General features: G+C 29.5%; 2 protein-coding genes across 5 annotated transcripts; one reads left to right on the top strand and one right to left on the bottom strand.

The window, feature by feature from the left end:
• Positions 1-1,612: 1,612 nt before the first annotated feature.
• LOC106760047 (ankyrin repeat-containing protein BDA1-like) lies at positions 1,613-20,055 on the bottom strand. Of its 4 annotated transcripts, XM_022780400.1 has the most exons (3): positions 19,532-20,055; positions 17,736-17,801; positions 11,827-13,329 (listed from the first exon to the last, which is right to left on the bottom strand). In XM_022780400.1, exon 3 carries the CDS (start codon positions 13,287-13,289, stop codon positions 12,675-12,677), a length of 615 nt encoding a protein of 204 aa, XP_022636121.1. In that variant the 5' UTR covers positions 13,290-13,329; positions 17,736-17,801; positions 19,532-20,055; the 3' UTR covers positions 11,827-12,674. The 4 variants fall into 4 exon arrangements, 2 of the variants coding, with proteins under 2 accessions (XP_022636121.1, XP_022636122.1); XR_002667685.1 differs by lacking the exons at positions 11,827-13,329; positions 17,736-17,801 and adding an exon at positions 1,613-2,026; XM_022780401.1 differs by lacking the exon at positions 17,736-17,801.
• On the top strand, positions 18,044-19,693 carry LOC106761437. Its single transcript, XM_014644989.2, has 2 exons — positions 18,044-18,821; positions 18,956-19,693. The coding sequence occupies exon 1, from the start codon at positions 18,241-18,243 to the stop codon at positions 18,778-18,780; it is 540 nt and encodes a 179-aa protein (XP_014500475.1). The 5' UTR covers positions 18,044-18,240; the 3' UTR covers positions 18,781-18,821; positions 18,956-19,693.
• Positions 20,056-24,343: the final 4,288 nt, after the last annotated feature.

Below are 24,343 nucleotides of genomic sequence, written 5' to 3'. Positions count from 1 at the left end.
GTTATTAATTATTAAAAGTATTGTAAAAATATTGAATGTATAGGATATTTAAATATTATAAAAATATCGTATATATTTAAATATTGTAAAAATATCGTATATGTTGTAATATTGTAAAAATATTATATATATATATATATATATATATATATATATATATATATATATATATATATATATATATATATATATATGGGATGTTTAAATATTGTAAAAATATCATATATGTTTAAATGTTATAAAAATATTGTATATATAGTATGATTTATATGATTTTTCTGTTTAAGGGTTTGATTTGCATAGGAGAACTTAGGGTTTGATTTGTGTTTCGGAATAAATTTTGTGAGACCGAGACACTGACCTGACTGACGTGGCTCTACTGCTTCCTGACACTCAGATGGACTGGATTGCTGGTTCTTCCTGTATTAGTATGATGAGAGAGTTGATAGCAGAGTTGTTGTGTGATTATGAGGAGAGTAAAGAGCATGAGAAGTGTGATTAGAACGTACCTGGCTTGTGGTCCTGACTATTTATAAGTTGTCTCATGAACCTTGAACTGAAATAAGCCCAATAAAATAATAAAATATACACAGAATATAATATAAACAGTTTTACCTGGTTACTCATAAACAGCTTTACCAATATCTTTAATCAGATATTATTGGATTCTCAATATTTTTAATAAGTTGGTGGATTATAAGCCCAATAATAAGAATTGGTCCAATTATGATCCAACATAGACATGATATTATTTATAACCGATTGACTATTCTTCATAACTTCTTGTCTCAGATATCATACCGTACAATTTGTAAAGAGAAACTTTTGGAAAGATAAGACTCTATTGCTAAATAAAGGTTTTATTGTGTAATTTTAATACATAGTTAATAGAAAGACACAAATTTAGAATGTGTATAACAAAATCATTAATAGTCTTAAAAGTTTTTTACAAAAATATTTGAAAATAATTTATGTAATTTAATTTTATAATACTATTGATATACAATATTAAATTTCGTTTATATATGGGAAGCGGGTTTGGTTCAAACCTTATAAAGTTTCACAGAACTATTTTAGTTTACTTTTTATACACACTTTTAATAAAAAAATATTTTCCAAATATTTTTCAGAAAGAAAGAATGATGAGAAACGAACGGAGTTGAAATAAATAATGAGAATGGTTTTAAAAAAATATATCAAATTTAGTAAATCATATATTTAAATTAAATTAAAACTTAGTGACATCATATGAAGTATTGTGTTGCTATAAAGAATAAAATACTTTGAATTAAATATATTTACAAATTGATTGACAACTAACTGGGCTATTTTTTTAAATGTTATGTGTCACTAGAGAAAAAAAAAATGAAGAGAAAAGATATACATTAAACACACTTTAATTAATATGTAATTACATTATTTGTTTGATGAATTGTAATTCTTTTAAAGGTTAATAGTGGATTGCGAATAAGATTAGGAATAGTAAATAAATTGTTTTTCGTAAGTATTGCATAAACTCGGTTTTTTATTTTGATAAAAAAAATTGTCTTAATTGGATGTAGATTATATCGTATGGTCAGACGGTTCTTAAAAAAGAGTAGACAACCTAACAGGTTAAAAACCCAAATATGAGCAAATCAAATACAAAGGTTATCCAGCCAAATAGGAGTGGAGCAATCTCAGCAACAAAATGTTTCTTAAGAAACATAAAGAATTATTGTTAAGGGTAATTACTAATTAGTGTAATGGGTTCAGATTTTTTCGTGATTAAGCAACCAAGAACGTAATGAATTAATTTAGCTCCATTTTCCTTCACAAGATTAATGAACTGGTTCATGTTACTGCAAAAGTTATGCATTATACAATGCATCTGCCAATGCACAGCTTCATCCTTTTGAACATTTCATCAATTTCGCTCCATTTCAGTTCGAACATTTTTCTTCTTCTAATGCTTATAACATCTTTTGTCACTGTCCTCCTGCCACGCCCGGATAGCAGAACTATCCATCACTACATCCGTTTTAACCTAATGTTCAAAAATAAAACACATAATAATTTAAGATTTTAACAAATTTGAAAAACATGGCACTTAATAAAATTTAAGGGATTTTGAAAACCAACATAACTAACATTGTTTTGATGGAGAGAAAAAAAAATCGAGATTTATAGGAGAGGACATATTTATGTTTTTTAAATTATGTGATTAGATTTATTGTGTTGTTTCTATTGTAGAGTCGAGCATCATAATTAACACTCATTCACACTCTAAGCCTTCATTACAAAGTAATTCTCTTTGAACTCCTAACATTGGGTACATGTCAAAGACATTATGACGCTTAAGTCAGTTATATGTTTCAATCCATTATTACAAGAAAGTCTTAAATTCACGAAATCACCTACCTCCTTACTTTACTTCTGTATTTATAGGTTTCAGAATAAGTTTTTAATTAGTTTAACCTAAACACAGCTCAACCAGACCCAAAAGTTCATAAATGTGTTTTACCTATTAATATGTTTAATTTGTAATGTTAATTCTTAACATTTGCATAACGGATCGGCTTATTGAGAAGTCGACCGATTTGTATAATTTTTTCAAGTAAAAAAAAAATAACTATTTTTTTATAAAATTAAAATTAAATTTTAATAAAATAAAATTATATTTTAATAAAAAAATATAATTTTTTCAACACCAACCCAGTCCGAACCCGTGACGACATAGATTGATCCGCAGGTTGTGATCCAAAATTTTTCCCTAGTTTAATTAAAGTCAAATTAGAATTAATGATTACATCCCTAATTACCGACAGCCCTGCAAAGACAAGAAATGCACCCCTTGGTTCTTCTTATATAGTAGAGTGGTTTTCTTGGTTGTTTCTTGGTGGGAGGAAGAAGAAGAGTAGTGGTGATACTTTGCTTGCTTGTTGCTGAAGAAGAACGTCCACCGAGGTTAGTATGAAACAAACTCAACCTCTGCTTTCCAAATTTCGATTTGCGGTTTAAACAATATTCCTTTTGCAACCGCTTTTCATGGGGCGATTATGTTCGCCGCATTTGGAGTTACGATAAGATAAAACTGCAACCGCATTTCGTCATGCGATTAATGCTACCGCCGCACATCGTCTTGCGGCAAACCGCACTTTATGTTGCGGTTAGGTTCGAGTTGACACTTTTGATAAGTTTTTTATTGCATTTATAAATTATGAATTAAAGTATAGTTTTAAGTAACTAAATTAATTTATTAAAAAATATTAACATAAAAAAAAGCAAATAATTTATAATTTACAATAATACATACAAAATTTGAAATATAAGAACATAAAGATTACTTATTATAATACTTAAATAAATACGACAAATTTAAAAAAATTATCTAAATTTATCTACATAATAAATAATATAAAAAATTTAAAAATAATTATCTGATATCATTTCGTAAACAATAACTGATATAAATTACATTACTAATACATGATATATAAAATTATATCTACTTAAAAAATTAACAAACTACCTAAAACAAATTACCCCTCCGATGTTCGTCCTGCGGCACAGGTTAACCGCATGTCCATGTGCGGCGACGACAAACCGCATACCGACCTACGGTGGGCTTTAACCGCAAACCCAGTTGCGGTTCCAGATCTCACTCACAATACCCCTCCGCCGTTCGTCCTGCGGCACATTCGGCACCCCCTCTTACACAACCCACCCTGGATCCCATTTAGCTCCAGCAGATCCATTTGCAGACACACAACACCCATCCCATCCCATGTAAACACTTCATATATATATACACAAATTCATACACAATACAGCAGCAACACCAACCGACACCACCAGAGGAGAGGAAGACGGAGAAGAGATAGAATGAAAAAAGGGCTGTAGGGTGTGATGTGAGTTGCGGCAGAGTTTCAAAGTTTTTTAAACAAAATAAATAGGTTGACAGGGGTAGGGAATAGGGGTACAGGAAGAATTACAAAAAATGCGAGAGGTGCAGGACGAGACGAAAGAGGTGAAAGGAGAAACACTCTCCATTTTGATAGTTCTATTTATATATATATATATAATCTTTTAAACAACATAGCACAAAAAATTATTCATTTTTTAATTAGAAAATGAGTTAGGCAAAACAAATCAAAACAAACTAATATCATTGAAAATATTAATCTAACCATTAAAATTTTGATGGATCTCAGTTTGTCTTCATGAACTTAATTTTTATTATACATAACTTTTTACGCAAGATAAAAAAATCATTTTGAAAAATTATTTATTTACTGTTCATAATTTTCATTCTTTAAATCACCCAAATTAGGACATCAGCCAATCAACAGATTATCAAATAATACATATGATAAAAAAAGAGAAATATATATATATATATATATATATATATATATATATATATATATACACACACATTTGACTAAGTCATTCTATTTATTTTAACAAAATTATTATTTTTATCAAATTAATTTTTTATTACGTTAATTTCTCTTCTCTTTTTTTGGACAATTTTCATTGTATGAAATTTTCATAAATCATAAAGTTATGAAATATTAATTATTTCAATTTATAATGTAAACTATTTTTAATATGATGGTGTAATAACTATTTATTACATATACTAAAAAAATACTAAAAATGGAGCAATGACTATTTATTTGTATAAAATTAAGGATAATAAAAATATATATTAAAATATAAAGGATTATAATGGAAGAAAATTAAATGAAATAGTTATATATTGTGTTGACCATAAGTTAAATATTAGTTTATACAGTCCTTTGATCGATACAAAAATATTCGATAAGGATCGCAAAATAGGTTAATTTTTAATTTAAATTATTATTATGTTGAATTTCTTTTTTGAAACTTTTATTATACGGAATTTTCTTATAATGTCATGAATTTTTATTTTTTATTTACTTCTATGTGTAATGTTACATATATTTTTCTTTATTTCGAATTACAGAAAAAACCACACACTCTAATTATTTGGTTTTTATACATAGTTCATAAATTAGATTTGAGAGAAAAATGATACGAGAATAAGATTATTTGGATCAAGAAAAAATGTGATAAAAAAATTATGAGATTTGAAAATAAAAATTTACTAAAGTTTTTAAATAATATGATAAGTTTGGTAAATTAAAAAAAAAATATTTTAATTAGTAAAATTAAAAGATTGTCATTTTATCTAATAAAAACATATTAAAATAAAATATAATAAGTGTGGATTATGTTAAAATGAAATATGAGTTATTATTTAAAATAAAACAATTAAATGGTAAAATTATACTAAAATAAAATAAGATCAGCATAAATTAATGTTCAAATAAATTTTGAATGAGTTATTAGTTTAAATAAAAATATTGTTGTTGTTCTCATTATTATTAATTTATTACTATTAATAATAATAATAATATTATTATTATAAAATGTAAGTTATTATTTAAAATGATAAAATTAAAATTGAAAAAAAATATATTAAATGAAATTAAATCTTGTATATATTAAGTTGAAATAAAATATTGGTGATTGTAATAATTTAAATTGGTGAAATAATTTAAAATTAATTTGGATCGAGGTAGTTTTTTTCTCTATTCTCTTGACTTACGTGAGAGCTCGAAAATCCGAAGAGCTCAATTTGTGTGTACAAATCACATCATCCAAACAATTTTAACACTTCTTTTTCTTTTTTCTATTATAGTATACCACTCCAAACAGACATAATGTAAATGTGTTTGATAAGACCAATAAACTAATTACTAGCGTATAAATTAATTTTTCCAACCTAATAAATGTTTGGAAAACAATTTAAAATAACTAAGTTTAGTATTTTTTAAATCATAAGTTACAAACTGCTTTAACTAATTCTTTACTTGTGTTATCAAACAATTCTCTTCCAATCGAAAAACATTCACAATAAAATAAATAAAAGCACAAAATCAAATTTAATGTGGTTCCAGATCAAAATGAAGGGAAAATTATAAACCATTTCAAGACACAACTGATAAAGTCTGCAATACGAATAAAATGATGTAGTTTTATTCTTTTATGTTATTCCACATTTACTTACTACAACAAGTTTACCAAACACTTATTGTAGGTTAATTTATCAATTCATAACTTATAGATTATAAGTTTATAGGCTAAATAGTTAATTTTTTAGCTAAAATACCCGTGACATTATCTGCCAACCAATTTTGTTAAATACATATTTTATAAGATAGTCAAATAAGTTACTGCTAATTAACTTATTGATTTTATTATAAATATATTCTAACTATTTTTATCGTGGTAATTTTTTTGATTTATATAAAAAATGGATTTTCTAAATTATTTTTAATTTATTGAGGATGGTGTTCACATTTTGAATTAAATTAAAGATACTTTTAGAATAATACATAACACTTAGTAGAATTTGTAGTTAAACAAATTTACACGACTAAATTATTTTCTTATACTATTTTAGTTTAGTGGAAATACTATTTTGTAAAGTGTTAAAGTGTGCAACTATTAAACTATTAAATGTTTTTTTTTACGTACGTTAACGTTGTTATAATAATTTTATATATCTAACAATGGATTAATATTAACACTAATTAATCAATTTCTATAGTAAACTCTTTAAATTCTTAAGCATAAGAATTGTTGATGTTATTAATTTATCATCACTTGGCTTTTAATGGGATTAGAACGAAATTCTGTAATTTAGATTGTAATGATATATGTTAAATATTCATTCCTAATTAGGTGTTGTAAGGCTTTTAAAGTTATTATTGTTATTATACACAAGTAAAATTAAGTATTGATGTTGGTGTTCATTTTATCCAAAATAGTAGTAGCATCAAGCCATCAATTATTTGGAAAGGAAAAGGGCTGAGAGACGGCAGAAGATCTCAGCCGGCAGACAGTTGACACTGTAAGAGAAAACAATTTTATGAACTTTTGGGTCTGATTAGGCTGTGTTTAGGTTAACCTAATTAAAAGTTTATTTCGAAATTATAAATACAAAAGTAAAGTAAAGAGGTAGGTGATTTGGTGAATTTAAGACTTTCTTATAATAATGGATCGGAACGTCATAATGTCTTTGACATGTACCCACCATTTAGAGTTGAAAGAAAATAACTTTGTAAGGAAGACTTAGAGTGACATTAAAAAATTAAGAGTGTTAATTATGATTCTCCACTCAAACAATAGTAATATATATATATATATATATATATATATATATATATATATATATATATATATATATATATGTGTGTGTGTGTGTGTGTATTAGGGGTTTGCTAACTTGTTTATGCCTGTAAGGTGGTACATTTTCGCAATGTATACCGGATTTTAGTAGACAAAAATACCCTAATATATCATATATTTTAAGATTTAAGGTTAAATGTATTTTAATAACTTTCATTCTCAAAGTTATAAAAAAAAAAAAAACCTTCAACCCTTGCTTACCTCCCTCGTTCCTTTCAACCCTTTACTAATTTGAAAATTATTTGAGTTATATTTATTACATTATTAATAAAGTATTTGATAATTTATTTTAGACATTAATATTATTTTCATTTTATTAATAATATTTTTAAGTGATAATTTACATAGTACAGAAAGTAATTTTAATAAAAATTAAAACATAATTCTTTTTGTATTGTATTAATAAATATAATTAAAAGTTTGATATGATTTCGAATATTTTAAAAATAGTTACATCATGATAATTTTAAAATAATTTTAATTAATTTCTGTATTTAATTTTTTTTAATAAAGTAGCGTTATATTGCTTTATATATGATAATAATATAGTGATAAGTATATGTTACGTGGTTTTTTTAGAAGTGTTTAATGTTTTCTGAAGTTATATCAAGCTCTTGAATAAAATTATGTAAATTTTTAAATATGATTTATTATTAGGGATGAGAAAGGTTAAGCTTGGCTGTCAGTCTCGTGGTCAATCGGGTAATTCTTTTCTTTGAAAAGCTTTGACCCACTCAAGAAGAAGCTTGTACGAGCAAATGGAAGTCCAATTTTCATTCGAGGCTTTCAAATGTTGTATTTGGATTACGATATATTAATAATTTTCTCAACAATAAATTATGTAATATTATTTTATTGATATGTAAATTTAAAATAAAAAGCAATTACAAACTTTTACGTTATAAAATAATTATCAATAAAAAATTGTTAAAAAACATTTTTCACTCTATTATTCAGTTCTTCGTAACTCTTATTTTCATATTCACTAATATCAGTATTCTCATCAGAACTCCTGTGAGACATTACACTTTCACACCTTAAAAACAAATTCAATGAGATACAAACAAGGTATAAGAAATAAATTTCAACAAACACAAACACAACAACGGAAAACTAGGTAGTAAAACAAATAAAGACAAGAAAAAAAAAATAGAAGCAAAAAGTATTATTATAGGAACCAAACCACCAAGATTAACAAACTGTATTGTATTCATTGGGAGACAAAGGACATATCAAGAAGGAAGAACCAAATTATTTTTTGCAAATCTTCAAGGATAATTTGGATTTTCTTACAAATCTTCTTTTAGTCCATGTTTAATTTGTTTAGGTGGATTTTTTATCTTATACCTAAAGCTGGACAAAAATAACTTATATGTATTGTACTATAGTTAACTATACTATAGTTTCGATTCAGTTAACTACGAGAACTGTATCTATTCTTTCCTCTTCTCTTCTTCTTTTTAAAAAACGTTATTTAATAATAAAATATTAATAAAAGAAACCGTTCACATAAAATATTAATAATTAATTTTTTAGACAAATTTTTTTATCACAAATTTTTTTATTTTTTTTATCAATAAACATATATTACTATTTAAATAATATTATTTAAAGTAATAAAAGTAAAATGTTTTTTAAAATTTAATTTTATTAAATGATTAAGTTATAGAAACCATAAAAGAAAAAAAAGTTATAAAAAAATAATACTTTAAATATATTATATTCTTTAACATATTATTAAATAATTATATTGTAAATTATAAATAAAATTATAAATAAAATATTTCTTTTGCAAATAAATAAAAGTATATAACAATATATGTCCTAAATATGTTAAAATTTATTTTTCTCTAAAAATATTTTTTTATGACTAATTGTGCAATTTTGATGATTACTTCATTTAAGGTTTGAATTTTCTGTATCTGATAATAAAAAAAAACATCTCACATCTGTTTTGGAAACATTTTTTATAGTTTAATTGGTAGTAATTTTTTAGTGAATTTGTTCCATAGTTTTACAAATATAATGTCCAACAACATAACAAATTAATTACTCCTATACCAAGCCTATATAATAATGTATACACTAAACAGTAACTTTATACAAAATATTACACAACCTTACAACTTGAATCATAAAAGTTTTGGAAAAATAATATATATGTAATTTACAATATAATATATCCCATCCTATCATTTATAATATCATTTTCTTTTAGAGTAATTATTAATCAATGATTTCTTCACTAAAAAATATATTATTATAGGAATATAAATAAAATAGAAAATAATAATATTAAATAATTAAAAAATTAATTTATAAGACACTTACAATATTTAAACATCCTACATATACAATATTTTTATAATATTTAAACATCTTATATATACAATATTGTTAAGACTATTAATGATTTTGTTATACACATTCTAAATTTTTGTCTTTCTATTAACCATGTCTTAAAATTACGAAAAAGGTTCTATACCAACAATATATAATATAAGATTATATATGATTTCATATTTTTAAATTATTTTCTTAATTACATTTTTAAATTATAAAAAAAGACAAATTACACATATGTTAAAGTAAATACATATTATAAAACATTAATCACTAATTTTTATTGACAAGTAGGAGGTCAATAAATTACATAACTTTAATAATATTGTATTTATTGACCTCATAATTGTCAAATCCATTAATTATATTAATTATTCATTCATACAATAAATTTGTATAATATAATCTGTCAATCACTCCTAAATATCTTATAATTACCTTTGATATGGTCATTAAATAACAAATTTGTTTCTTTTCAACAAATTTGCCTCATAAATAACAATATTATTAAAGTTATGTAATTTTTTATTTAATATTGTTTCTGACTTTTATTTTATTACCTATTATGATGTGGTTTGTCTATTTTTAAACGAATTTATTGTTTAAAGTTTCCTCCTCTGTTACGCATATAAACATATAGCTATAAGAAATACAATAACTTTTAATATAACAGAAATATTATTATTATTATATATTAATACGAAAGTGACATTCTGTAAATATATTTTTAAAAAATAAAAATAAAAATTAACAGTGATTAATGTTTTATAATATATATTTACTTTAACATATGTGATATTTTTAAAAATATTGTATACAATATTTTTAATAATAATGTATACAATATATTATATATGATATTTTTACAAATAATTTATACAATATTTTTAAAAATATTGTATACAATATACGATATACGATATTTTTAGAAATATTGTATACAATATATACGATAATTTTATAATATAAATATTTAGGTAAAATCATCTTATTTTTTATTATAGAATACACAAAAGCTATATCGCTGACTTGAGTGTGCAAGTTTCTTTTGTAGGTATTCTTTTCTTCGACTCAGACTTGAAGAATTTGGAGCAAGAAGATCAAAAGTCAGAAAATAAAGAAGAAAGATATATTTCTCGATCCTACAAAATATCCCTGAAACACCATACATACACACATAGAATGCTATAATGATATTTTTGAAATGAATATAAGGAAAACAAATATATGTTTCGAAGCTACCCACGACCATAAAGTTATTTTTCTTATTACCGAGTTTACATTAAAATCTATTTTAATTCTGAGTTTAGTCATCTGAGTTAACTTGCTAGTTTAGTAAATATGATTTTTATATAAATTATTATATGGAGTTTTTTTATCGATAACAATGTAGACAATAAAGTAATATAAACCTAATTAAGAAAAAAGAGTTTTATTATTTTAAAGAATTGAATGATTGTGAATATTGTGAAAATTTTATTATGATTGAAGCAGAAGCATTGTTTGGTGGTGTTGGAAAAGTTTCTGCAAGAAAATGGATGGGAGAATTATTGAAGTTGCAGCCACAGGAAACGTTGACGAACTTGAAAGGTTGATGAGAGAAGACATATTGGTGATGGATAGTGTTGCCTTGCTAGCTCAAACTCTTATACACATTGCATCAATGTGTGGTCACACTTCTTTCGTACAAAAAATGTTGAAACTGAAGAAGCAATTTGTGTATGAACTCAACTAAGACAGGTTTACTCCCATGCACCTGGCCTCTACCAATGGCCATGTTCAGGTCGTGCTTGAGCTTTTGAATATTGACCATAAACTGTGTCACATCAGGGCAAGGAGGGAACCCTTCCTCTCCACTATGCCTCTGTCAAAGGAAGGATCAGTGTTATGACGGCGTTGCTCTCTGCTGCTCCACACTCACTGTTCAAGCAAAAACCTCCAGAGGGGAAACTCCGCTTCATATTGCTGTAGAAAAAAACCAATTTGATGCACTTAAGTTTCTGGTGAATTACGCCAAGTAATTAAAGATGGAAAGAAGTGTTGAATGACAAAGACTATCAAGCAAATACTGTCTTGCATCTCGCTGGGTCAAGGAAGCAATATCAGGTATGTGATTCAAGGGATTTTAGATCATTTACATAAAGAATAAAGCATAAAAAATGATAATAATATTACATTAATGCTATAATTCTGAATAAAATAATAATCTAAATCATTAGCATAATTGATATTGAATGATGTTAGAACATTTATCACGAGTAGAATTTGGAGCGCAGATACTTGATACGTTCTTGGTTAAGGATGATGTTGCAAAAGAAGTGATGGTGGTGAATTCGGTGAACGAGGGAGGAATGACCCCTCTTGATGTTTTTACGCTATTCTCAAGCAAAGCCGGTGATTTAGATATTTACGAATGCCTTGTGAAAGCAGGAGCTAAGAGTGGAAAGGACATTGAGAATGAGAATGAAACCCGTGTTCCTATAAGGAACTTCACATCAAATCTACCTAAAAGTACATTGAGAAGGAGAATGAGACCCGTGTTCCTATCACGCTGTGCTTATTAATACAATAAGTGCTTGGTAAATGTTGTAGTAAATAAATGTAGAATAATTAGAGTGTGTGTTTACCGAATGTATTAATACACTTATTGTATTAATAAGCACAGCCTGATAGGAACACGGGTTTCATTCTCCTTCTCAATGTACTTTTAGGTAGATTTGATGTGAAGTTCCTTATAGGAACACGGATTTCATTCTCATTCTCAATGTCCTTTCCACTCTTAGCTTTCACAAGGCATTCGTAAATTTCTAAATCACCGGCTTTGCTTGAGAATAGCATAAAAACATCAAGAGGGGTCATTCCTTTCTCGTTCACTGAATTCACCACCATCACTTCTTTCGCAACATCATCCTTAACCAAGAACGTATCAAGTATCTGCGCTCCAAATTCTACTCATTATAAATGCTCTAACATCATTCAATATCAATAATGATAACGATTTAGATTATTATTTTATTCAGAATTATGGCATTAATGTAATACTATTATCATTTTTTATGCTTTATTCTTTATGTAAATGATCTAAAATCCCTTGAATCACATACCTGGTATTGCTTCCTTGACCGAGCGAGATGCAAGACAGTATTTGCTTGGTTGTCTTTATCATTCAACAGTTCTCTTTCCATCTTCAATGTCTTGGCGTAATTCACCAGAAACTTAACTGCATCAAATTGGCTGTTTTTTACAGCAATATGAAGCGAAGTTTCCCCTGTGGAGGTTTTTGCTTGAACAGTGAGTGGAGCAGCAGAGAGCAACATCGTCATAACATGGATCCTTCCTTTGACAGAGGCATAGTGTAGAGGAAGGGTTCCCTCCCTCCCCTGAATGTGACACAGTTGATGGTCAACATTCAGAAGCTTAAGCACGACCTCAACATGGTCGTTGACAGAGGCAAGGTGCATGGGAGTAAACCCGTTTTGGTTGAGTTCATTCACAAATTGCTTCTTCAATTTCAACATTTTTTGTACGAAAGAAACATGACCACACATTGATGCAATGTGTAGAGGTGTTTGAGCTCCAAGCAAGGCAACACTATCCATCACCAATATGTCTTCTCTCATCAACCTTTCAAGTTCGTCAACGTTTCCTGTGGCTGCAGCAACTTCAATAATCCTCCCATCCATTTTCTTGCAGAAACTTTTCCAGCACCACCAAACAATGCTTCTGCTTCAATCATAATAAAATTTTCACAATATTCACAATCATTCAATTCTTTAAAATAATAAAACTCTTTTTTCTTAATTAGGTTTATATTACTTTATTGTCTACATAGTTACCGATAAAAAAAATCCATATAATAATTCATATAAAAATCCTATTTACTAAACTAGCAAGTTAACTCGGATGACTAAACTCAAAATTAAAATAGAATTTAATGTAAACTCGGTAATAAGAAAAACAACATTATGGTCATGGGTAGCTTCTAGGGGAGAAACATAGATTTTTTTTTCCTTATATTGATTTTAAAAATATCATTATAGCATTCTATGTATGTATGGTGTTTCGGGTATATTTTGTAGGGCCGAGAAGTATACATTTCTTCTTTATTTTTTGACTTCTGATCTTCCTGTTCCAAATTCTTCAAGTCTGAGCCGAGGAGGAGGATACTTGCAAAAGACACTTCGACCCTGCGATATAACTTTTGTGTATTCTGATAATAATTAGAGATAAGATGATTTTACCTAAATATTAATATTATATTTATTGACCTCATAATTGTCCAACCCATTAATTATATTAATTATTCATTAATACAATATATTTGTGTAATATAATCTCCCAATCACTCATAAATACCTTATATTTGTCTTTCATATGGTCATTAAATAACAAATTTGTTTCTTTTCTTTTTATGCATTCCTTTTTTTGTTGTTAAGTGTGACATTGTAGTGATTTTTTCACCTAATCAAATATGTTATGTAATTTTTTATTTAATATTGTTTCTGACTTTTATTTTATTACCTATTGTCGCGACCAGAAATCGCGACGAAACGACGATCTAAAAAGAAAACGTTTTTAGAAAAGAGTTTGAAGTCGCCCCCATATTTTATTCTGGAAAACTATGGAAAAGTAATAAGATGATAACGCACAGTTCACGAAAACCAAAGATTGAGTTCGAGAGTCGGTTACGTGTAGGAAGGTATTAGCACCCTACAACGCCTGCCCGAAGGCAGTACCTTTAATTAAATACGCGAATTCGATGTGGTTTTCAAAATGTTTAGTCATCCCTAAAAATAAAACTTTAAAAAATAAAATAATTTTTTTATTTATTTTTTGTGCCCGACAAGGACTGCCTTGCTCCTACTTATTCTCAAAATGAGAAATCAAGGCTACGTAGTTCTAGGAAAACTGTTTGAAAATTTTGTTTGAGAAATTGTTGAGAAAATTTGTTTGCAAAAGATTTGGATTTTTTTGGATTTTTGAAAAGTGAACCTGACAAGAACTAGCCTTGCTCCTACGTATCTCCATTTTTGATAGAGAATCAAGGATCACGTAGTTCTGGCTGAAAGATTATTTGTTTGTTTGAAATCATGGATGTTTTATGATTTTGGTATTTTTATGGGAGAAAAAGAAATGGTCTCAACATGAAGGACGATGCGAACGATCACACGCGCGTTTAAACTTTTAAAACATTTTTTGATATTTTTCATAAAAGAAGAAAAGGTCTCAGCACGAGGACGATGCGAGCGATCGCACACGCGTGCTTAATTCTTTAAAACATTTTTGGATATTTTTATAAAAAGGAAAAAAAGGTTTTCCAAGCACAAGGATGATGCGTGCGATCACACATGTGCTTAAACCTTTAAAATATTTTTGTATTATTATTTTTTTAAAGAAGCAGAAAAGGTGTCCAGCACAAGGACGATGTGTGCGATCACACATGCGTTGGACTCTTTAAAAATATTTTTGTTGTTTTTAATATTTATTTAAAAGCAGATAAAATAAAATAAATAGGTAAATAACTAAATAAAAATAAAAATAGAAATAAATTACTAAATAAAAATAAAAAGTAATACAAAATGAAATGTTAAATGATAAAATAAACTAAAGAAAACTAAATAACAAGTAAAATAAAATAAACAAAATAACCAAATTGGGCCAAGGCCCAAGTGTAAACGGGGTGAGATATTTAGGAGAAATAAGGGTGTAGGAAAGAAATGGTTTCTCTGACGGGATGGGCTTAAGCCTAGTGTGAGTGGGGGTACAAAATGGAAACAAGGAGATGCAAGGAAGTAAAGTTTTTTTTCTTGGTTTTAGAACAAATGGGCTTAAAGCCCAGGGAAAATGAGGGTGTGAACCAGTAGAAACATGGTGCGGAAAAATGGTTTTTTTATTTTTATTTTTTGGTTGGGCCCAGTACTGGCCCAAGATTCAGGAGAGAAATCAGAAAGTGTGAGGGGCCTTGCTCCCTGCACCATCACTCTTGCTCCCTCCACCTTCCCATTCCTCTTTTACCCTTCCTTCCACCTCTTTATTCGTATTTTATCCTTGAGTAAAGTTTTACTTTTAGGATAATATTTTTTATCTTCTTCTCACTTCAATCCCCTTCGCGCCTTTTCTTCTTCTTTAACATTTGAATTCTTTCTCCTCTCTTTCTTTCATTGTGGTATGAGAGGTTGCAATGATAGTGAAAGGAATTGTTTCAGCGGTGCCAGTTCTCAGTAATCAACCCTGGATTAAACCTTAAATTAATGTGTAAATCTTAAACGGATATTAACATTTGTTTTATCTTAAACGAATCAGTTTTACTTTAAGTGGATGTTGACATCCGTTTCACCTTAAACGGATTTTGACATCCGTTTTACCTTGAAGGGATGTTGACATCCGCTTGACAATTTTTAATCCAGGGAAAAAATGACATAAAGTGATACGTGTTGACATCCATTTAATGTTGGAACGAGAGGCATAAAGCTTGCAGAAAACATGGATTCTCCCATGTCAGTCATGCAACAGCTTCGACCTCTCTCCTATGAACTATACTTTCGAGGTTCAAGCCATGAGCGCATAAAAGCTCCCTTTCATCCTGCCCGATGTCTTCATCATCGGTCCTAGAGTCGACAACCACGACAACTTCTTAAATACATAAAACTTCTCTCTTCCCACGAAAAGTTCTCTCACCACGGCTAGAGGAGGTGTGGCTACAGGAGGTGTAGCAACGGGGGGTGTGGCTGCAGGAGTTCTAGCAATCGGTGGTGTGGCGGCCGGGGGGTTGGTCGCTGGAGCTAGTGCAGCAGTTTTAGATGGAGGCGAAGTTGTGGGAGATCATGCGGGGGTTGCGGTTACAGCATTGGGGGAGGAAGATGGCAGAGATGACGTGGGAGAAGCAACTGGCGTCAATGATTTAGGCTTAGAAGGGGTGGTGACTAGGGATGCAAAGGGAGTGGTGGTAGCAGTCAGAGGGGTCGTGGTGGGCGCCACCGATGGAGACTAGCCTTCGACAATTGCGACGACAACGACAATGAGTGCGAGAGAGAGTTGTGATGTGACTGTGCGGATCTCAAATGGGAAGTGAAGTTGTGCTGATCTCAAATGGGGGAGGTGTGACTCTGTGAATCTCAAATGGAGGAAGTTGAGGGTTTCTCCTAAATACCATTAAAGGAAAAAAAAAAGTAAAAAAATTCTAAAAAGGTTAAAAAAGTAAAAAAAAAAAGGACGTTTTTATAATAAAGAAAAAAAAAAGAAAATTAGGGAGGTGGAGATTGAAAATGGAGAGGTGCAAGGAGCAACTCCCAACTGTGAGAGAGGGAGGCTGCGGCTGGCAACTCCCTTTCGGGAGTTACTCCCTACACCTCCCCATTTGCTCCCTCCACCTCCTCATTTCTTTTTTACCCTTCATTCTATTTTTTTATTCATATTCTATCATTTTAATAAAAGTTTACTTTTAGATTAAAATTTTATAATTTTAACTCACTATAATTATTTCATTCTTACTCGTTAGTCATCGTGGAATTCCTCTTCTCTTTGCTGTGAGAATTTAGTGAGTGAAAGATTAGTGAAAAAGATTATTTTAAGAATTACAAAAATTCATCTCTCTGTTGAAGGTAGTGGTGCTCTGAAAGCTTTTGGGTGAATAAATGTCAGTAACCCTTCACAAAAATAAACCAGTACGTAACTTAAACGGATATGAGCATCCGTTTACGGATGTCAACTTCCGTTTCGCTATGCTAAGGTTCCTTTTAGGTCATTGATTTAGGTCCCAACTTTTGAGTAATGTGTACGTTGCAGAGGTTGGTTAATGGAAGAAAAAAAAAATGAAAATCTGAATTTAAAAAACTGAATTTTGGGATGAAGTCAAGAGGAAAAAGCTGATCAATGATGCCGCAGTTGAAAGCAAAATGCCAAATGCTACGATTCAGAGTTTTGGAAACTGAGGTTTGACAGCTAATTCTCTTTTTTAATCCTTAAGACCCTCAATCATTCATCTTCCACTTTACCCAATTACATTTTACTATTCAAGTTTTAATCTTCAACAACATTGCTTCAAAAGGGTAATTTTAAATTCTGCAGAATTAACTCAAATTGTGTATTTATTTAAAGTAAAGTTGCTTCAACAAAGACGAAACACTAACCGTCGTGAACCACCCAATGTAAACAGTGAAACACCACCGCTCACAAGAACAGGGCACAACACTGCACTGCATCACAGTAACGCACCACCACACCGCACCACAGCAACGCACCACCGCACCGCACCGGAGAGCAAAGTAAAGTTTGGAGAGTTTAGATGAGAAGAAGAGTCATAAAGTTGGAAGAAGAAGGGACAGATCTAAAATTTGGAGAAGTGTGGGCTGTGAGGCTCTGAGGAGAGTAAAAATAAATTATATAACTTCAGGGTTTCTCCTGAATACCATTAAAAGTAAAAATAAAAATAAAAAAAATGCAATAATGTTAAAAATGTCAAAACAAAAAGGATATTGTTGTAATTAAAAAAGAAAGACAGAAAATTGGGGAGGTGAGGGTGAAATAGGGGAGGTAGAGGGAGTAACCCCCCTCCCTTTCTTAGCTTGGCCCAACAGAGGCCCAAGGCCTTGCAATCAGAAACGCTAGGGTTTTTCTCACCCCCAAACCCTGAGGATGCCTCCCATTCGAAAAGAAAACAATAAGCAGAGGCACTGGGTTTTCTCTCCCTGCACAAGCCTTCTTCTTCTCACGATCACCATCCCAGCCGCCGTGAGTGGCGGCCTGAGGCATCACCAGTGGCGTATTTCTCCTCTCGCCTCTGAAGACTGGCACGGCGACCGCGACCCTTCCTCCTCCGTCGTTGATGACGGTGACTACCTTATCCCTTCGTCGCTTCGCCCTCCCCGGCGTTTCGATCTCAACGCGCCGACGGTCACCACCACACCGCCGGTTTTCCCCCTCCTATTCCTTCATAAGCAGCAAAACCCTTTTGCTCTTCTTCAAGTTCGTGACCGCCATTCATCACGACTTCATGATTGGAGACATTTCCTCTACTATGTCTGCGACCGGAAGTTCGGCGCGACAAAGACGAGGGCCAAGACGGGGCTCTGGCGCAATCAAGGCGGACAGCTAAACGACGCCGCCGCTTTAACATCCGCTTCGCGGAAGTGCCGTGCAGAAGAGCGGGAGAGGAAGGAACGGAAACGAAATTGATGATGAATGGCTGGGATTGTGAGTGATTGGTGGCGGTGAAGGTACTGGCTTATGGCCTATAGATGAACTTTGATGGAAATGCCCTTTCTTGTGTTCTTCTAAGACTCAAGAAATTGAAATAGACACTAAGGTTTCCGAATTTTTGACTTTGATGGGTTGGTCTCATTTGACGCAGGTGAGGGATGAATAGAGGATAGGTACTGTTGGTTTCATTCTGTGGTATTCTGTGTGAGTTTCTGCTGACTCCGTGATGATGATTGTGTGTTAAAATGGATTGGTGAGATGATGATGGGGAACCAGTGGTTGCTAGGAAGGGAGTGGGTTCGATGGCTAGGCGAGACCGGTGTGGTGATTGTTCTTGATGGTTGGTTCTCATTTATGTTGAGGATGATGGTGTTATCTGTTTGGTTTTGTGTTTCGTGTTGTTTCTTATTTGGGTGCAGATGGAGGAGGCTATGGTGCCGTGTGAGGAGATGATAAGGGAGGAAATTGATCCTTCGGTTCTCAGAGGGTTGGTTAATGTGGTACCGGATGAAGTTAGCTGATAAACTCTGCTTGATTGTTTTTTTTGGTTATGTTTTCTGGTAAGTATCTAGCTTAACAGTGACGATGTTCGGTATGGGGGATTCATACATAGAGCCATAACCAAAAGCCAACCAAAAGCCAGTATAACACGCAGTTCATAATACAACCATTCACAATACAGCAAGCATCACATGTGATTATATGAATGAGTGAGGGAATTGCTTACCTCTCGAGGGCCCCTATGCTATTGCTTGGTGTCTCCAATAACTGTTGCGACAGGAAGAGCGTTCGAATCTCCAGAAAACCTTACCCACGAGCCAATTTTTCTCCTCTTCTGATTCTCACTCTTTTTTTTCTTTTGAGAAAAGAATTCGTAGTTGATTGTCAAGTGTAGTGTGTATAGTTACGGGTGTGTGAGTTACTCTCATAGGAATGGAGAGCCTCCGCGTGGTGTCCTTCCTCGCCTGCAAAAACCTGCCAAAAACCAACACCGCCTCTGCCACACCCAAACGCCAAACGCCTTGTCCTTTTTTTTCAGAAAAACCGTTTCCCTTTTCAGAAACGACAAACAAACTTTCTAACCCCACTCCCTTTTTTTTTTTCTTAAACTAAATTAATTACGCTTAATTAATTTTAACTATGTTTAACTGTGATAATCAACACTTAAAAGGAAAACAAAGAAAAAAAAAGAAAAAAAAATAATAATAAAAAACAAAATGTTTCAAACCTTTTTCTTTTCTTAATTATGCTAAAACAAAGCTAAAATTAAAAATTAAAAACAGTTAAAAAAAATGACAAAAGTAAGATAAAAAAAATAGTAAAAGAAAAGAATGAAAATGACAAAAAGACATAAAATAAGATAAAAAAGAAAATTTGTATAGTGATTTATCTATTTTTATAATGTGATTTATTTATTTTTATACAAATTTATTGTTTGAAGTTTTCTATGCATATAAAAATATAGCTATAAGAAATACAATAACTTTTAATATAACAGAAATATTACTATTATTATATATTAATCGGAAATTGACATTCTGTATATACATTTACAAAAAAAATAAAATTAACAGTGATTAATGTTTTATAATATATATATTTACTTTAACATATGTGTAATTTATCTTTGCTTATAATTTTAAAATGTAATTAAGAAAATAAATTAAAAATATGAAATGATATATAATCCTATATTATATATTGTTGGTATAGAATTTTTTTTCGTAATTTTAAGACATAGTTAATAAAAAGACACAAATTTAGAAAGTTTATAAAAAAATTATTAATAGTTTAAAAATATTGTATATATAGGATGTTTAAATATTATAAAAATATCGTATATGTTTAAATATTGTAAAAATATAGTATATATTTTTCTGTGTTATTAATTATTAAAAGTATTATAAACATATTGTATATATAGAATGTTTAAATATTGTAACAATATCGTATATGTTTGAATATTGTAAAAATATCGTATATGTTTAAATGTTGATTTTTCTCTATTTAAGAGATGAAAGAGAAAGGATTGAGAGGAATGAGAGAGGTAGGTATATATCTTAAACACGTTTTTAAAACTGTCACATTAATCAAATTTTACACTAATTCTCACAAACTTTACTTTTAAATCCATTCTCAATTATCTCCAAATCTCCTCAAATAAACACAAAATAATTACTCTCAAATCTCCTCAAATTCACTCAATCACCTTCTCCAAGTCATATTTTCCAATCATTCCCAAATGAACACACCCTTAAAGTATGAACTATTTAATTTATGTGGCCTTATTAATAGGGATAAATAGTTTAACCTTGTCGTTTTCTATAAAATAAGATTTCATGTAAAAGTTAATGTCTTAACATAAAACTGAAATATATGACTACATCATCATTATCAGTTGAAAAAAAATAAAAATATATATTAATTACCAAAGTGTTTATGCTTTAAAAAATATATATAATTCAATGTAAAATGATATTTATTATATGTCTTGTCAAAAAAAGTGTATTTCCATTTGTAGATATTCCCTTGAATAATGCTCGCAGACTATTTCATACTTAGAATTATTTATAGATACTGATGGATATTTTTCTAATTTTATTTTTTTAAAATTTTAAATTACATTATTTAAATTTTTATTTCTAAAAATTATTTTAAATTGTTTCAAATATGCAATGTGGTGATTTGCAGCTTATGCATTCTAATATTTGTGGGGCAAAACGGGTCAACATTGATACCATTAGTGAATTACTTTAGTTTCTTTTAATTCTTTGGAATATATCACAGTGTGTATAATAAGAATAATTATGTTAAAAAACATTATATATAATGCCAAGAAAAATCAGAAATATTAATGTAATTCAGTGTTTCTTCTTTATTCAAATTTTCTCGTTTGTATTTTTTAGGCTTGCTTACAGCATACGAGTTAAAAATGAGGTTGGGCTTTGCCCGATAATGCATGCATAGCCTTAACAAGTCCATTTTAGTTTTTTCTTCCCGCACCCCCATAATTTTCAAAATCATGTGAGAGCGACTTCTGGGTTATTTGTTCTGAAAATCTTGCGGAACAGACTTTCTAGATTTGACCCATCCTCCTTTTAAAACACACAACATCTCCAAAATTTGTATATTGAAAAAAATAAAATAAAAAATTTAGTTTTCAGATATATATATATATATATATATATATATATATATATATATATATATATATATATATATATAAAAATAAATACTAAATAAATTTGATAACATCGAGCTATGACTATACATATTTATAAAAGACACTAACCATAATTTTTAACCTACAATCTTTATGTAATATGTTTGTGAATAATTTTTTATATATGATTCTTTTTTTTTTAACGTAAAACTTTCAATTTATATTTACATTTTCTTAATTATCTTCTTTTTCAAGTGAACTTTTCTTTAAGTGTGAAATTTGTCAGTGTTAATACTTATATAGGCCGAAAGATTTAATATGAATGCGTCGTAAATAGTTCTAAATAAAATATCTAAAATTTTAAAAGTAACATGTTTGTGGTTTTTTTTTCTTCTTATATATTTGTTATTTTATTAATTTCTATTAAATCTTAAACTATTTTAATTCACATTTAAATCCTTAACATCACACACACACACACACGATTAAGCCATAAGTCTACTGACCAGGGATAAAAAGATAAGTTAAAAATGATTTATTTGTTATTTTATTGGAATAGTTAAAATGATACGTGGTCACATAAAAAAACGTAACAAATTAAAAAATTATTTTAAATGCTATTTTAAAAACATTAGTTCTTGTAAATAGAGCTAAATTTAATTTTAATATTCCAATGATTATTATTTTTACTTAAATTCTCATCAATTTTATATTTTAGATATCATTAATATTATTTAGTAATGAGCAGGCATGCATTTAATTATCGTAGTTTAAGTGGTAGCTGGCTTAATTTAGATAAAATTTTCAACAAATACTTATAAAAGTGAAAGTTAAAGATAAAATAAGTTTTTTTTTTTTTTTTCTAAATTTTAGAAAAGTTAGCTTCTAAGTTCAAATCAGGTTATTTATTTATATGAACTGGTTTAACAGAGTTTTTTTTTTTTTTTTTCTCTCTCACTGGCTATGAAAAGAGCCATTTTGTTTTAATTAATAGAATAAACATCTTTTATTAAAACAATGTTCTAAACAATCACATGTACACAGACATATATTTTCAATATTGAAGAACAAGGAACATCACTGTCTTTTCAATATTTTCTCACCAAATATGGACAGTGCCTGCAAAAACAATGGAGCCCTTTAATTCCTGCTAAAGATAAAAGGGTTCTCTGATAGGAAATTAAGCATCATCATCAGCACTGCATTTAAGAATTATAGAAGGCAAGTCAAAGTAGGAACTGAAGGATTCATCATCATGATTATTTTCCTGTATTATTATCCCTTTCCCATGTGCAACCCCGGAATCAAGTTCAAAGTGTTCTAAAGAAAATGTGCTAGAAATTACATGATTCACTGAATCATTCATTTTGTTAACTCCTTTTCTTGCTTTAACTGCCTTTGATCTACCAAAGCCAAAGCATGGAAGACACATGCAAACAACACTACATTTCGATCCTTCTTCATTCTTCATTCTCTTCCCACTGTCTTTGTTTATTGCTTCACTTTTGGAGAAGCTTCCTTGATGCCCTTTTTCACGTTCATGTTTTTGTGACATGTTCATCCATTGAAGATTCTCGTTCTTCTCAACATGCATGTCTTTGTGCAACCTCATGTTGGATTTTTCCATCATTTCCATAAGGGAAGGAAATTTGTCTGCTTCAGCTTGCCTTCAAACTGTGTTAGAAACTTGAAGGGTTATTGAGTTGTGTATTTATATCAAGAGAACTGGTTTATTGACAGAAAAAGATGTTGGTGTTGTTTTCCTCTATGGCATCATGTGCTTTTGACTCCAAGGATCAGTTGACTTTTTGGACATTCATAACATTTTAAATTTCTTGCCGGCTTTGTGCTTGGATTGGATGGTTGAGACTTGAAAGAGATGAATGAGGAAGCCGGCAACATTTCTATTTTCTGAATTTTATATTTGTATTTGCATTGATTGTGAATGTTGATTGACTTTCTTCTAATATATAGTGATTGTGGAATATATGATATGATGCATACACGACATTCTTAAATAAGTGGCAAAGTAAACCATAAATAAAACCTGTAACGTGCTAATTCATGGTCAGAAGCAGACAAATCATAGAATCTTGGACAAAAGACAAGGAATGACTAATGGCATCATTAATTACATTTCAATAGGAGCAAGCATAGACCCGTTTAGTTTGCTAATAACAAGTTTAGGTCTTGATTCTTATATACTCGTTCAGCTATCCATCATAGTATAAGGATTAATTACTTGTTTAAAGAAATAAGCTTTTAGGTGTTAAAGAAAGTGGATTTTAAGCTTAAGTCATCTTTATAAAATTGTCTTATTGGGTTGAGTTGATTTAAAATTTATTTCTTAACATAGTATCAGATTCAGAGGTTAGA

The sequence above is a fragment of the Vigna radiata genome, chromosome 5 (assembly GCF_000741045.1).
Source record: "Vigna radiata var. radiata cultivar VC1973A chromosome 5, Vradiata_ver6, whole genome shotgun sequence".
NCBI lineage: Eukaryota > Viridiplantae > Streptophyta > Magnoliopsida > Fabales > Fabaceae > Vigna > Vigna radiata.
Note: the sequence above shows the minus strand (reverse complement) of the source record. Positions and strands in the feature narration are given on the sequence as shown.

Coding starts and splice junctions, on each gene's coding strand:
- LOC106760047 (XM_022780400.1), bottom strand. CDS start 13,289: ATGGATGGGAGGATTATTGAAGTTGCTGCAGCCACAGGAAACGTTGAC.
- LOC106761437 (XM_014644989.2), top strand. CDS start 18,241: ATGCCTCCCATTCGAAAAGAAAACAATAAGCAGAGGCACTGGGTTTTC.